This window comes from Bubalus bubalis, chromosome 8, assembly GCF_019923935.1.
Source record: "Bubalus bubalis isolate 160015118507 breed Murrah chromosome 8, NDDB_SH_1, whole genome shotgun sequence".
Lineage (NCBI taxonomy): Eukaryota > Metazoa > Chordata > Mammalia > Artiodactyla > Bovidae > Bubalus > Bubalus bubalis.
In genome coordinates this window covers 63,331,715-63,347,798 of record NC_059164.1, presented here as the reverse complement: position 1 = coordinate 63,347,798, position 16,084 = coordinate 63,331,715, and the positions used below count along the sequence as shown (strand labels likewise).

Below are 16,084 nucleotides of genomic sequence, written 5' to 3'. Positions count from 1 at the left end.
CAAATATATCTGAGAAATATATTCTGGTCATGTGAGTGATCAAATATATATTATAAATCACGATATTGAAGAATGACGAACAGGAAACAACTGAATTGCAATAGAGGAATGGTTACATGATTATAGTACCTTCAAGGAATTGTGTGGCCATTTAGACCTTGTGGTATGTTCTGTATGAAGACACTGTACCTATGATGCTGCAGTGCAGGATATATTTGCTATTAAAATCAACATTATACTGTTAAAACATGGAGATGAACGTGTATAGTATTTATACTTAAAAATAAAGCCCTATGCTTGCTTGTGATGTAGGCAGTATTCCTGGAAGATGTCACAAGAAACTGGTAAAACTGGTAGCCATTGGGAAAGGGAACTGGGAAGCTGGGGGAGGAAGGAAATAGAAGTTTCATAATTAAACCTTAGGTACCTTTTAAATTTGGAGCATGTGTATGCATTAAGAAAAAAGTAAATGCATTTGAAAAATAAATAGTGAGTTTTTATTATCCTCAGCAGCAGAGGGAAATCAGGCCTGAGCTCTACACAAGTAGCTCCACCCTGGAGGTGGAACCTACGGCAGCACCGGGAGCAGCTCCTCAGAGACTCCCTTCATCTGGCCGCCCTGCCCGAGGCATTTCTAAGGAGTTGGGACCCACAGGGATCAGCAGGGAGGAGCACAAGGGGAAAAGCTCTCCAGCCTGAAGTCAGGCGTGTCCAGAGCTAGCACCTGGCAACACACAACTCGCATCCTCCCTGGAAGGCAGGTGAGAACCCGCGCCTGGGATCCCACACCCCCGCCCTCCGGGTGTCTCCGGAGGTTCCTCTCCGACCCCGCCTTCCTCCACGGTCCTCTCATCTTTGGCCACAGTGTCTGGTTTGTGAGAAGAGAATGTTGAACAAGCCAGGTTCTCGTCATTCTGAGTCTGAACTCTCATTTGACTTGGAAGACTTATGCTTTCGTTTTTTCTTCTTTTTCTTGTCCTTCTTCTTCTTCTTATGCTTTTCTTTCTTCTTCTTTTTCTTGTGTTTCTCTTTATCTTCTGAAGAACTGGAGCTGCTCCCATCATCATCTGACGTTGAATCCTCCAGTAACTGTTTTAACTGTTGTATCCTAAACACATAAGATTGATCAAAGAACCATATTCAACTTAACTTGAAAAAATTTTTTTAGATAAAAATATAAGAACAGTAATGAGGGTGAAAAAATCACAAATTAATCACCTCATTAAAGACAGTATTTATTTTTATATCTTTCCCCCATTCTTGTCTACATCCATGCCTGTTTTACTTGACTATAACCAGTGTACAAGCCATTTTGTATTCTTTCCATTGTCCTAAGTATTCTGGCATGTTTCCATAGTCCTTACTTTCATAATTTCTAACAGATGCATACTTTCCTAAATCATTCTCCCACTGCTCAAGTCCATGCTAGGTAATCTACCTCCTCAACAATTATAATTCAGCACAAGGAATTATATTCAGTATTCTGTAATAACCTGTAAAGGAAGAGAATCTGAAGAATATATGTGTGTGTATATATTTATATATTGATATATTTCTGAATTGCTGTGCTGTACTAACATGATACCGCAAATCAACTATACTTCACTAAAAAAAAATTCAAACGATTATGATTCAATACCACCAATTTGAAAACAAAACAATATTAAAAACAACAACAACAAAAAAGTTCCTCTTGTTTTTTCACCCTGTCTAGGAATTAAAAAAAAAGCTCAGATCTTTAAAGACACTAGAGAAGATAAATGGTAGTTGCCAATACCAACTTTCAGTGACACGAGCAAGTCAAGGCTGGGTCAAGCACAATGCTTTAAGTTAACCCAAGGAGAACAGGCTGGCCTGATCATTCCCTACACATTGGCTTTTTTCAGTGACTATCCCAGTCTTCCAAATATTTCACAGTTTACTAAACTACTCCTCTAATACTGGTTTTTAAATTTATAAAGTTTCTAGCTTTAATTTCGTAGTTTAAGAGGATATTGTTATCATCAGGACAATCTCACCTTATATCCTTTTCATGTCTTTTATTCTCACGAATGATGTCATACATGGGATCTTCATGTGCCTTGAAGGTTAGAGAAGGTTAAGGTTAGGTTTGGCTTCATAGACTGTTAAAATTAAATCCCTCTTACATGGAAACAGTTTTTTCCTCCTGTTTGGTGGTAATTTTATATTCACCATGTTCTAATCCTTCTTAAGGGTTGCCATCATTTAAAACTCCTACTGCTACTGCTAAGTCACTTCAGTCATGTCCGACTCTGTGCAACCCCATAGACGGCAGCCCACCAGGCTCCCCCGTCCCTGGGATTCTCCAGGCAAGAACACTGGAGTGGGTTGCCATTTCCTTCTCCAATGCATGAAAGTGAAAAGTGAAAGTGAAGTCGCTCAGTCGTGTCCGACTCTTAGCGACCGACCCCATGGACTGCAGCCTACTAGGCTCCTCCATCCATGGGATTTTCCAGGCAAGAGTACTGGAGTGGAGTGCCATTGCCTTCTCCTAGAGGCTATAAAAAAGATTGCCCAGTTATACAAATACAGGATATAATTTACATAGCCTTCGTAAGGAGATAAACCATGGCAAAATCATTATTAAGTACTACTCAAGGTTAGAAATGTTGAGATTAATTCTATTTGTTCTATATGGAAAGATGATGAAGTGATACTATTAAGCAAACAAGTGAGTTGGAAATGATACATGATTCATTTATAGGTTCACAAAAACATACTGTATATGACCAAAGAGAAATCTAGAAGTATACTCATCAAACTACTTACTACAAATTCCCTCTGAGGAGAGAGGCAAGATTGGACTTGAAAAATCAATTGTGAAAAACCTTTCTGTAATGTTTCCATTCTGTTAAAATAAGATGCATTTATTCTTATATTTGTATAATTTAAAACTACTTAAATTACTTAAAATATGAATATACATAAAATTTCATGGCATGTGAACTATCTTTAAAAATATTATAAAATTTTTTACATATCAAAGAAAACATAAAGTTAAAAATATCTGATATCTTACCACCTAGGGATATCCACTGTTAATATTTTAGTGTGCTTCTTCTAGTCATTATTCATATTTCCAAAAAATAGAATCATGTTATGTATATCAATACAACTCTATTCTTTTTCCCTTATGTTTTCATGAATATCCTCCTATGACATTACATATTCTTTTAAAACATAATTCTTTTTAAAAAAAAAATGTTCATTTATTTGGCTGCGTTGGATCTTAGTTGGGCACTTGGGAGTCGTCGTTGCAGCGTGTGGGCTTCTCTCTGCTCATGCACAGGCCCCAGAGTGTGTGGTCTCTGTAGTTGTGCTATGGGCTTGAGTGCTGTGTAGCGGGTGGGATCTTGGTTCCCCGACCAGGGATTGAACCCATATCCCCTGCGTTGTAAGGCGGATTCTTAATCACTGTAGTTAACACCAGATACTGTGGCTTAATCACTGGATTACCAGGGAAGTTCTTCAAATGTAATTCTTAAAAGCTGTATGATTTATATGTTGCAGTGAATTATGTTGCATATTGGACACCACAGTTGTTTCCTATTTTTCTTCGATTTCTATTTTTTAATCATATAAATAATTCTGAACGTTATTCTTATTTGTGTATACTGATGTTCTGTTTTATCCTTAGATCAACTGAGATTTTGAAATTTTAAAAATATGAATATATTTAAGTTTTTGAGATTTATCATCAAATTATCTGTTAAAGGTACTGTAAAAGCAGACATTCTGGGTAAGAGTGATTTATTCAGAATATTTTCTGTAAATTAGTAAAATGAAAACCCAATATTTTAAATATCTTAAAATCCTTGTAGAATGTTTATATACCCCAGTTTGACATGCTGATAATCCCAAGTATATCCAGCAACAGCATAGTTAAATTGACTGAAATAGTTATTGAATGGTGAATTAACACCTGGGAGGTGACTTTGTTAAGAAAAGTGACAAGGGACTTCCATGGTGGCCCAGTGGTTAAGACTCTTGAGTTTTCAATGCAGGGGAGACGGGTTTGATCCCTTGTTGGGAAACTCAGATTCTATACGTCACATGGCTCAGCCAAAAAAAAAAAAAGTGAAATGACAGACTGACTTTATTGTCATCCAAAGAGAGTATATCATTTATACATACTTCCAGTTTATGATACAAAAATATGTAGTCTTTAGACAAAGGCTGAGAAACTAGAATCCTATTTTATTTATGAAATATGATTTTTTACATAAGTACAAAGAGACTCACTGAATTGATAAAAATGCCTCTTTGGAAAAGGCAGTATTCCCAAGGCAGAGCAAATATCATTTTAACAAGCATCTTTTTGATGTTAATAACTAATCTGTCACACAGATTTGATTTAATAGAGATGCAGTTAACACCAGATTTTTGGCTTAACGGCTTTGGGAATGTATTTTGTGTGAAACTCCAGTTCACTGGTGACTGCCTCATTCACTGACATTCATCATATCCAGTAAATGTAAATTGACACTCTGGGGTTTTACTTACTACTCTGAACTGTTCTAACTTTTGGTTGCCTTTGATAAAGAAAGGGCATTCTTTGTCGCCCGTTCGGTGACCATACCGTTTACAGCGCCAACCTAAAATAAAGACAAAGGGATATATTTCTTTAAGATAATATATCTTTACTTAATCAAGATAAAGCATCAGTAGATCATATTAAAGATATTCTTCATATAGATTCCAATTTTAAAATCAAATATAATCAATGAAAAGAGAGAAACTAACTACTTCCTCAATTATCCTTTAATTGCAGAGTTTTAGAAGTGAACCAAGTACTTACTAAATAATTCCATGCAAAAAACAAAGTGTGATTTTTTAAAAACTGGGCTTTAAGTTGAACTGTGTCATCCCCTTTGCTTTCCCACTGTACTGAAAGTTCTAACCACTAGTACCTCAGAATGACCTTACTGGGAGACAGAATTTTTACAGACGCCTGGAATACATCCTTTCCACACCAGCCCTCAGAAGGACACCTTGACTTTGGATCATTAGCCTCCAGAACTGTGAGACTAGAAACTTCTTGTTTAAGTCATGCAGTCTGTGGGACTTTGTTAAACAGGCATTCAGCAACTCCAACTAAGGAGGTCAGGAAGCAGGAACAGGAATTATAGGTAGAATGAGCCAATTCTGCTCCATGCTGGTAGCTAATGAAAATATGTAGTGACAGGGAAATATTTTCTTCTTCACATTTCAATTTGAGAGTTGGCAGTAGGAAACCACTGGGAAATAAATGAAGTTTAGGGATTCTCTGACCTGCCCCTTCTGCATCACCACACTATTTTGAGTTAGTTCCACCGGGGGAAGAAGAAATGTATTCAATACAAATGCTGCTGCTAAGTCTCTTCAGTCGTGCCCAACTCTGTGCGACCCCGTAGACGGCAGCCAACCAGGCTCCTCCATTCCTGGGATTCTTCAGACAAGAACACTGGAGTGGGTTGCCATTTCCTTCTCCAATGCATGAAAGTGAAAAGTCAAAGTGAAGTAGCTCAGTTGTGTCCAACTCTTCGCGACCCCATGGACTGCAGCCCACCAGGCTCTCCATCCATGGGATTTTCCAGGCAAGAGTACTGGAGTGGGGTGCCATCGCCTTCTCCAAATACAAATGGAGACCCCTTCAAACAAATGTCTGTCTGTATGACAAAAGGAGAATGCCATAAATTGATGTGCAGTATCAAGAAGGATCCATATGATCTGTGAGGCGATGCTTGTTAATCAAAGTGTGGTCAGTGGACCAGCAAGACTGGCATCACCTGGGAGCTTGTCAGAAATAGTATCAGGCCCACCCCAAGTTTGAGAAGCTCTGCTTTAGGTAACACTAGGATCATGGAAATCAATGACAATAGGGTTATGTGTGCATGTATTTTTCCATCTGGGATGGATGTAAGTTTTGTGAAGTCTGAAGCTTACATAAATTAAGGAGAAGAAGGGCTCTTTTGCGGGGGCGGGGAATCTTGACTTGATAAATTTTACAGAAAGACAGGACTACTGTTGGGACTCCAAAGGGCTTTCGAAGGTGCAAAGAAGGGGTCCTAAAGCTTAAGCTTCATTAACTTCATGTAAAACTGGTTCTGGTCCAGATTAAACACTTTTAATTGCATGTCAATGAAAAGAACAATAAAATGGAAAGTGAAGCACAACTAACTACCCCATCAAAGAGAGGAGTGATTTTTTAAACTTAATTTTTAAAAAAGGAAATATACTCAGTTTAATACGTGATTCAACTCTGAAAATAATAAACACAATGGATTTATTTAAATTTATGATATAACTATTACTGGGGAAATGAGATAGGTAGGGCATGTGTAAGAGATGGGATGGAGGAAGAAAAAAGGAGCTGAGTTCTGATCTCCTACAGTTAGAAATGAGCAGATAATAAGGAAATCAGAAAAATCAAGGGTCAGGAATGTAATCCTGTTATCTAGATACATGGGGATAAACTTAAAAATAACCTTTTTAAAAGAGGTTGAGGTGAGGGGAATGCAGGAAAGGGAGAAGAACTACTATTTTAATTGTGTGCATGAAGGATCTTTGTACAAACAAATATCTTTAAAGGCAGCAGTACCCCTTCTTCAAATGCCATCTTATGCTGGTGCAGTGGATTGTGTGCACACAGCTCCACCTGGTCCAGACCCACCCTGTGTGGCCCACAGCTCCTCTCAGGTCACCTGGAGAAACCTTAACACCATTAATGAGGACATGCTAAGGTGAGACCCCAGGAGACCCCAGGGGACCCAAGGTCACCCAAGGTGACCCCCAATGCATCCTTCATCCCCCATGGCATTGCTACATGGAATATCCTTTCTGTTACAGGAACATTACTGAAGCATAGACTCTGCAAGCAGCTACAGTCCTGTGGAAGATCACCGCCCTTGCAGCCAGAAGCCCTGGAGTCAAGGCACTGCTCTGCCGCTTACCCCAGACACCGACTAACACATACAAGGGGGCTTCCTCATCTATTGCCTAGAGATCATGCCCTGACTTCAACAGCATGGTGTGAGAATGAATTAAAAGGTGTGAACTCGTTTGTAAACAGTGGTCTATAACTTGCGTGAATTGAGGGTGTTACTTGAAACCTTTCCATGCTCACACTGCATGACTTTGACTTCTTTCCCGAGTGGCATCCAAAGTCCTTTGGTTGGTGCGTGGGCCAGAAATTCCCTGGCATGTTCATTGCCTGGGACATCTGGTATACAGTCTTCTGGCTTAGTCTCATCTTCCTGAAAAAGGAAAGAGTGTGTAAGCTCTATGGCAAAAAAAGCACCAGAGCCCTCTCCCACCTGCTTGAGAACACAGCACTGCCTGGCTTGCTCATGGGCTAGAGATCCCTATGTTATCATGTTATCCTCTGATTATAATTGAGAAAGAAAATATAAGTAACTACTCCAGAAGAGCTAGCCTACCACAAAAACAAAGTTTTTGTGTTCTTAGAGAAAAAAGCTGTTCCTAGAGAAAAGTCACTAGTATTTACACAGGGATGATCTGTGAGCTCCAAGTTCTAATTCTAGATCACAAAAATTAGATTCTAAGATCACAAAAAATTTTCTGCTAACTTAGAAGCTTTGTGGAATGAGGCAGAAGATAGAATTAAACAAGTAAGATTTCTTGGAATAATAAAAATAATGTGTCAGAGTAAAATAGATTATTAGACCTTGAAGACCACGGTCACGTTCTATAATCTCATACATACTGTATTTGTGAGATGCATTTTCACCACCAAATAACTGCACTGTATAATTAAGGTGCTGTTTTTTTACCTTATGATTTTTTCAAGTTTCCAGGAATATTAAATTTATAATGGAAGAATGTTTCCTAAAAAAATTTCTTTTTAAGTTAAAAGCTACCAAACAGGAAAGGTTACTTTGGCCTTAAGTCCTCTAAGTCTCACTCCCAGAGAAACATGCTGACACTGTGGCCGGGGTGCTGGAGGAGGGACTCTGCACCAGGCCGGGCTGGACTGGACAGAGTCACATGTCCTCAGACTCCACTGTTCTCTGAACTGATGACATTCAAGAAAGCAGCAATGGAGCGTCAGAGAAGGAACATGGGGCAGCAGAGCTTTGAGAAGATGCAGTTGCAAGGGAGACAGAAAGAAGCGGAGCGAGTGCTGAGGGCACCCAGGGGGCCTGCAGTAGTGTCTTAGGGACAGACACGAGGCAGATTAAACTTCTGCAAAGGCACGGACTATGACAAAGCCCAAAGTGCACGAACTGACTGCCATCTGCAGAGAAGAGACAGGACTACCATAAAGGAGCGTCAAACCTTAAGCAGCTGTTTTTCGTAACAAGTGACTGAGTCTGAGCTCTGGTCAAATCTGTCTCAGAGAAAAACCAAAAATACAAACTTTACACTGACCTTGATAAACCCAGGAGGAGGTTTTTCATAACTAGAAGGAAAAAAAAAACACTGGTCATCAACCATTGTTCATAGGAACATAACACATTTCAATCGCCAAAAAGCAACTACAGGCCAAAATAAAAAAGGTTATTTTTAGTAAAAACTAAAACTACACTATAACTTTTAAAAACAGTTAATAAAATAGGTCCAGCAGTCAGAGATGTTATGTTAATATGAATAAACTGATGCTGTATCACATCCTGCTGGGATGCAGCACTTAAATTGACCAAATAATAACTAACTTGGTGTCTAAGGACAATGATTTTATATTTAGAGGAAGGGAAATCAAGAGACTGCAGGGAAAATGTGAGGGAAGAAGAGACTTGAGCTAATTATGGTTCCAATCTGTCACTGCACGTGTGGGTGATTTACCTACCGTAACGTCCAACTTCCATAACACTGTGAGGCTCATGGGGTTGGCAGTGTGAGTGCTCTAAGAAGGATGGGGACTGCACAACGGGGAGGGAGCTAAGCCAGAGGGAAGGGTCTGCTATAGTGGAAGGAGGTGGGGGTGATCCACCCCAGAGGCTCCCCTTCCTGCCCCTCGCCCCAGCTCTGGATTCAAGATCCTCTCCACTGGCCCGTGGTGTTTGCAGAGCACACTGCCACTTGCTCCTCAGCTCTCTGACTGCCCTTTATGCCCCTACTGACCCCTCTGGACTCAAGGATGTAGGGCAATCGGTGGCACTCAACTACTGCTATAGAAGCAGATGACTGTGTGCAAATGTACTTTCTCTTTCACCAATATAGCTCTCAGACCCTCAGGTTCTGAGGATGCAAATCATGCCTATGCTCCCACCTCATTTCCACTTTTCATTATTTTGCTGGAACTTGGGGAAAAGGCTTCTGGTGCCAAATCTACAAAAGCAGCACCCACCGCTCCTGTCCATTAAAAAAAAACACAACAAACTAATTTTAAAAATTGAAATGGAATTAACATGTAACACTGTATTACTTTCAGGTGTAATTATGTTCAGTTTCAAGCACTGACACATTCTAGACTATGCAATGCAGAGCGTGGGTGTCTGGCTTTTAAAGGTGACTGCCTAATGGATATAACCCCCTTCTTAAAAAAGAATGTAGTTGGAAAAAGAGGCAGGATAACTGAATAGCTCAGGTCTTTCAATGCCTCTCTAGTGGAATTTTACTGAGAGAGGGCATCGAGGTGCTATGACTGGTTTAAAATGCTATCTTGACTCCAACAACTTGGAAATCGGGGAGTTCCAAAGTTGCTGTACACAGAAGATGAATTTAGAGTTGATTAATTTTCTGAATTTTATACACTGAAAATGTCATCAGGAAAACATTAATAAATTCTAAAATGGCTAATCACTTATTTAATAGTCAAATAGATACAGATTATCCTAAAACTAGACCAAATAGTTTAAGTTAAAACAAGAAAGCAGTAGTGTAGAGGACAGAGTGTTTGGTATGGTTCTATTTGTGTGTATGGGAAAAGGGAGATTATACATATACATAAGATATCACCTGAGGGAGGGAGCTTTTTTTTCACTTACATTTATTTACATGCAAATACACTGCCTCAAACAATGTTTTTTTAATTACAAAAGAAAAATGAAATTAACGTTATCTTCCTCACACCTATGTTGCTGTAAGTCCAGGCTAATAAATTTCTGAGAGAGAAACCAAAGGACTTAGGGGCCAAAAAAGGCCACTAATAGCCTGTTAGCTCATTTCTGTTGTAGAGTTACATAGGAAGCATTTTTGTTTTAAACGTTTCAATGTCATTTGTTTGTTTCAGGAATCATATCCTCACTCCTACTCTAACCAACTTGCTATTTCCTCCTACCAAAGAAAAGAACAGGAGGATGAAACGAAAATTTTAGGTGATACTGAAAGTTCAGTTTAGAAACTTACTCCCTGCAAAAGTAAACACTCAACAATCACCACGCCCACAGTGCTCCGTACCAGACGGAAGAACTGAGGCTATCAGGGTACTCCTAAAGAAATCTAGAAAAGCCATAAAAGTTGAAACTGCTCTTACAAAACCTCCATGTAACTCTGGACAGAGGTCCTCCATAGCTTGGGACCCCCAAAATGGAGTGGCCCAGTTCAAATCTAAACCTAAGTCAGCCTGCCCTAATGGGAAATGCCTTGCGTCAAGGAAACCTAGTATATACCAATCAATCCTTCAGCCCAGGGCTACCTAGCTTAGTTTAGCTTACCCTAGATAAGAGGACGTGCAAGCTTTGTAAAGAAATCCCCGACTCCCTAGCCAATCGTGCCCTATTTTCAAGTTGCCTCTTGAAACGCCCTGTAAAACATGCTCCTGTCCAAAATAACTGGGAAGAGTGTTCCACTGCAGATGAAACACTGCTCTTCCTCAATCTGTGGATTGTTTTTCCCTTGAACAAAGGATGTCAAACTGCAAAGTGTGGCAGTTTTGTCTTTTGACATTCTTTAGGACTGTCCTGATAAAAGAGATGTTTTAGTTTTTGAAGTAGAAAACCCTAAAGACATAGCATTAATGTTACTAATGAATGGCTGCTGACGGACTGTATCACCTGCCCAATTTATACACATTTCTATTCCTCCATTATGGGCTTCCCTGGTGGCTCAGATGGTAAAGAATCTGCCTGTAATGCAGGAGACCTGGGTTCGAACCCTGGGTTGAGAAAATCCCCTGGAGAAGGGAAAAGGTACCCACCCCAGTGTTCTGGCCTGGAGAATTCCATGAACAGTCCATGGGGTCGCAAACAGTTGGACACGACAGAGCGAATTTCACTCTCTCTCCATTATTCTTACTAAAAGAGGCCAGACCTGCGACATGCCACAGCTTTCCACTGGAAAATATTTCTGCAATTTGCTTTGGAGATACCATATCTAAAAAGCTTTGTACCATACCTAAAAGGCTAATTCTCTTTATACCCAGGTGTTCAAATGAAGTGACATTCAGCTTAAGAGCCACAGGAGGCCAGGCTCCAAGAAAGCATGCATTTTGTGTCAAAGCTCCCAAAGGTTAGTAATGAAGGATTAACCCTTTGGGGGCCTTTTCTTACATCATTGTCTCAGCAATCATGAGAAGGTAGGCAGTGAGAAGTGCCTGAAACAAATAAGTCAAATAACTTATTGAACATCAAACTTAGAATCTAAGTTTGACCTCTAAAGCTGATTATAGAAGGAAAAAACAGAAGGGAATCGAAAGGGTCATTAATCCAACTTTCCACCTTATATTTAAATCTCCTTTACAACCCACCCTTCTCTCAGTGGTCATCTGGACTCTCCTCCAACCCTCGGGAGCTTGGGAAGCACACTGCCTCCCAAGTCAGGCCACGCTGACTCAGGTCCTAATTCTTTTTGAGCTGGAACTGGCCTCCTAGTAGCTTTCATCCTTATCCCTGGTGAAAAATCCTAAGGACCAGAGAGAACAAGTCTAGGCTCTCTTCTACCTGACAGCTCCTCCCGAGTAGTTAGGAGCCAGGCCCTCACCCCACTTTACTTCTCTTCGTCACCGCACGAACATTACGGGACTGGGCTTTCTCTTTCCTTATTAATAGCAAGAGATGAAAAGGATGGGGATTTTAACCAGTTCACAGAGCGCCCCCTGACCTGAGAGCGGGAAGGACCAGGGCGCTCAGTCGCTCTTCCAGGTTTAGTCTCCGAATACTGACCGAGCACCGCCGCCGCCGCACGAGGACTAAAACCGCCGCTTCCAGCGGAGGAAGCGCCCGCCGCCACTGCTCGCGTCCCGGACGAGGCTCGGGGGAGGAGCCTTCCTCCCTCCCGCCAGCCGCTGGGAGTCTAGGGTCCCGCCGCCCGGGATCAAAACCGGCTCTAGGCTCGCCGGGGTCCGAGGGGCTCACCGGCCCACCCCCAGGTGTCCAAGGATCCCGTCTAAAGCGCCGACCCCGAGCGGACCCTGCCGCGCGACCCGGGCCCCGATCCATTCCTAGCATTAGTCGGAGATGGAGACGGGCATGACGGACTCACAAGGACTCCAGGTGCTTGAGCTGCTGCAGCTGCTGCGCATCCTGCCGCCGCCGCTTCAGCTCCCGGCGCCGCTGGAGCTCCTGCTCCGGGGGCTCCCGGGGCCGCCGCGCGACCCCGGCGCCCGCATCGTCGCGCCCGGGCCGGGACGACATCGCAGCCCCGCGCGGCGCGGCTGAGGCTGCCCGGCCGCGCGGCGAAGACGGTACTTCCTCTGCGCCGCGCTCTCCTGGCCCAGCAGCGCCCCCTCCCGCTGCGGCTCCGCGTCCCGCCGGGCCTGGCCGGGTGCCCTCTTCGCGGCCGGCTGCACCCTGCAGCGCGGAATGGCCGGCGCGGTCTTGAGTCGTTGATCGGAGCCCTGTCTTCAGGTTGGCTGGTGCCGGAGGCCAGAGCTCGCCCCCTGGCGGCGGCCAGGAGTCGTGGCACTAAGGACGCCGTGTGGAGTTGGGCCAGTTTTGGAGTGGGTGGGCCCCTCTTGGAGTCGGGCAACTTCCTCGCCATCTCCAACCCGGGAGGCCAGGAAACCTGTGCATGTCCATTTTGTATCTCCCCGTGGCTAGGCACACAGGAGCTGCTCGTTACCCATTAGTAGAATGCACTCAGTTTTTGAAGAAAGCGAGGCTTCCATGGAAATTTTTCAGTTTTCCAAAACTTGTGAGCCATGCGATGTTTCAGTTCAGTTCAGTTGCTCACTCGTGTCCGGCTCTTTGCGACCCCATGGACTGCAGCACACGCCAGGCTTCTTTGTCCTTCACCAACTCCCAGAGCTTGCTCAAATTCATGTCCATCCAGTCGGTGATGCCATCCAATCATCTCATTCTCTGTCATCCCCTTCTCCTCCTGCCCTCAATATTTCCCAGCATCAGGGTCTTTTCCAATGAGTCAGTTCTTCGCATCAGATGGCCCAAGTATTGGAGTTTCAGCTTCAGCATCAGTCCTTCCAATGAATATTAAGGACTGATTTCCATTAGGATAGACTGGTTGGATCTCTTTGCAGTCTAAGGGACTCTCAAGAGTCTTCTCCAACACCACAGTTCAAAAGTATCAATTATTCCGCACTCAGCCTTCTTCATGGTCCAACTCTCACATCCATACATGACTATGGGAAAAACCATAGCTTTGACTAGATGGACCTTTGTTGGCAAAGTAATGTCTCTGCTTTTCAATATGCTGTCTAGGTTGGTCATAGCTTTTCTTCCAAAGGGCAAGTGTCTTTTAATTTCATGGCTGCAATCACCATCTGCAATGATTCTGGAGCCCCCCAAAAATAGTCAGCCACTGTTTCCACTGCCTCCCCATCTATTTACCATGAAGCGATGGGAACAGATGCCATGATCTTAGTTTTCTGAATGTTGAGTTTTAAGCCAACTTTTTCACTCTCCTTTCATCAAGAGGCTCTTTAGTTCTTCTTCGCTTTCTGCCATAAGGGTGGCGTCATCTGCACATCTGAGGTTATTGATATTTCTCCCGGCAATCTTGATTCCAGCTTGTGCAGTCTGGCATTTCTCATGATGTACTCTGCATATAAGTTAAATAAGCAGGGTGACACTATACAGCCTTGATGAACTCCTTTCCCAATTCGGAACCAGTCTGTTGTTCCATGTCCAGTTCTAACTGTTGCTTCTTGAGTGCCATACAGATTTTTCAGGATGCAGGTAAGGTGGTCTGGTAGTCCAATCTCTCTAAGAATTTTCCACAGTTTGTTGTGATCCACACAGTCAAAGGCTTTGGTGTAGTCAATTAAGCAGAAGTAGATGTTTTTCTGGAACTCTCTTGCTTTTTCGATGATCCATGCGTCATATAGTCAGTGTAATATATTGAATTCAGGTAAGATTTGGGTTCTGGAAATGAAAAGCCAGTATATACTGTGCACTCTTTATGTCATTGAACCAAGCTCTTAATAGTATAATAGTTCATTTAATTAAAAGACTATAACAAGTGCTGTTACCACCCATGTGTATTATCTTTATTTAGTGATAAAGAGGCCCAGAGAGCTCAGTGATTTGCACAAGGAAACAACTAGTAGGTCATGGAAAGTGAAAGTGAAGTCGCTCAGTCGTGTCCCACTCTTTTCGACCTAATGGACTGTAACTTACCAGGCTCCTCTGTCCATGGGATTTTCCAGGCAAGAGTACTGGAGTGGGTTGCCATTTCCTTCTCCAGATGCAGGATGCAAAAGTGTTAGGTGCTTAGCTAAGTTGTGCTTTGAAACTGTATGTGATATATAATTTTTTCAGCCTTGAAATAATGGAAGAAACTGCAGAGGAAGTAAAAATAACAGCATAAGGGAAATACTTGCCAAAATATTCAAACCGTTAATGCCGCAAAATGTGAAGAACTTCTTCAAATTTATCCAGGAAAATACAAACACACAGAAGCTATGCATAGATATCTGAAATGATACTGACATATGCCCTGGAACATGGAAATTATCTTTTCCTCTAACAATGAAGCCAATAAGAATTGTTGAATAAACATAGATTTAGCCATTCATGTGTAACTGATCATGACCTTATGGGGCCTTCCCAGGATAGATCTCTCCCTCATATCCTCTGCCAAAGCTCCTGTTTGAAGTACTCAGAAAATAGTATCTCATGCATATTTCCTGAGTTTTTCAGATGCTAAAAACTGCCACAAAATGGAAGAAATTAACTACTTGATTATCATGAGTCCAAGTCCCCATTGCACAGGAGCTAATCACATACTTTGGGACACCTCCCCTCAACTTTGCCTTTAAAATTGCCTTTTGCTGAAACATTTCAAGGAGTTCAGAGTTTTTTATTTTATCTTTTTTTGAGCACCTTTGACCCATTCTCCTTGAATGGCATTGTAATAAAACTTTCTCTGCTCTGAGCTCTGACATTTGGGTCTGGCCTATCTGCCTGCACTGCAGGAGACCCGGGTTCAATCCTTGGGTCCGAAAGATCCTCTGGAGAAGGAAATGGCAACCCATTCCAATATTCTTGCCTGGGAAATCCCATGGACAGAGGATCCTGGCAGGCTACAGCTCATGGGGTCACAAAGAGTTGGATACGGCTGAAAGACGAACAGTTTCAGTTTCACTGTGCTAAAGGCACACACACTTGCATTCCGCAACAATGGAAGTTATCTGGACCAATGAGTGACGTATATGATGCCTTTTAAGACATTCAAATACAGTCAAGAAAAATGACATAGGCTTTGGGAGCTGTGATTTACAAACAAAGGAAATGTAATCGCGTTGCAATAAGAAGTTGGTCTACAGAATCAAGAAGAGGAGAACCAAGGAAAGAAATCAGGTAGTATTTTTCCAGGGTTGTTGTTATTGAGCAGAAAATTCTGGGGAGTTCCAGAATACGCACAGTACGTATTCCTTCCTTTTTAAGGTGAACATGTTCTGGGCCAGCAGCACCCCAGCCATCAGGGCTCGCACACGCGCTCACCCTCGCCAAGGTTGCTTCTTCCATGGACCTGACCTTCTCCGCCTCCCGGTTCAAGAGAAGAGGTCGCTCGGTGGGATGCTCTGGCCCTGAAACCTACTGGGACCTCGCCTCCCGCCTCCCGCCTCCCGCCTAGCCCCGCCCAGTCCCGCCCAGCCCCGCCTCGCCGCGCTCCGCCGCGCCCGAGCCCCGCCCCGCCCTAGCCACGCCTCCGTGGAAAAGCCCCACCCACGGGCGGCGGGGACGGAGCCTGGATTGGGGGGCGTGGCTTCGTCCGCGCCAGA

The 16,084-nt window shown here is 42.8% G+C and overlaps 1 protein-coding gene across 8 annotated transcripts; it reads right to left on the bottom strand.

Annotated features, from left to right (window-relative positions):
* Positions 1-474: 474 nt before the first annotated feature.
* LOC102395341 (retinitis pigmentosa 9 protein) lies at positions 475-12,897 on the bottom strand. 8 transcript variants are annotated; one of them, XM_025291198.3, is made up of 7 exons: positions 12,385-12,609; positions 8,392-8,422; positions 7,127-7,256; positions 4,601-4,616; positions 2,791-2,869; positions 2,019-2,080; positions 475-1,108 (listed from the first exon to the last, which is right to left on the bottom strand). In XM_025291198.3, exons 1-7 carry the CDS (start codon positions 12,534-12,536, stop codon positions 910-912), a joined length of 669 nt encoding a protein of 222 aa, XP_025146983.1. In that variant the 5' UTR covers positions 12,537-12,609; the 3' UTR covers positions 475-909. The 8 variants fall into 8 exon arrangements, 7 of the variants coding, with proteins under 7 accessions (XP_025146983.1, XP_006066345.1, XP_025146980.1 ...); XM_006066283.4 differs by lacking the exon at positions 12,385-12,609 and adding an exon at positions 12,004-12,378; XM_025291195.3 differs by lacking the exon at positions 8,392-8,422 and having other exon boundaries at positions 12,385-12,897.
* Between the last annotated feature and the right edge of the window lie 3,187 nt (positions 12,898-16,084).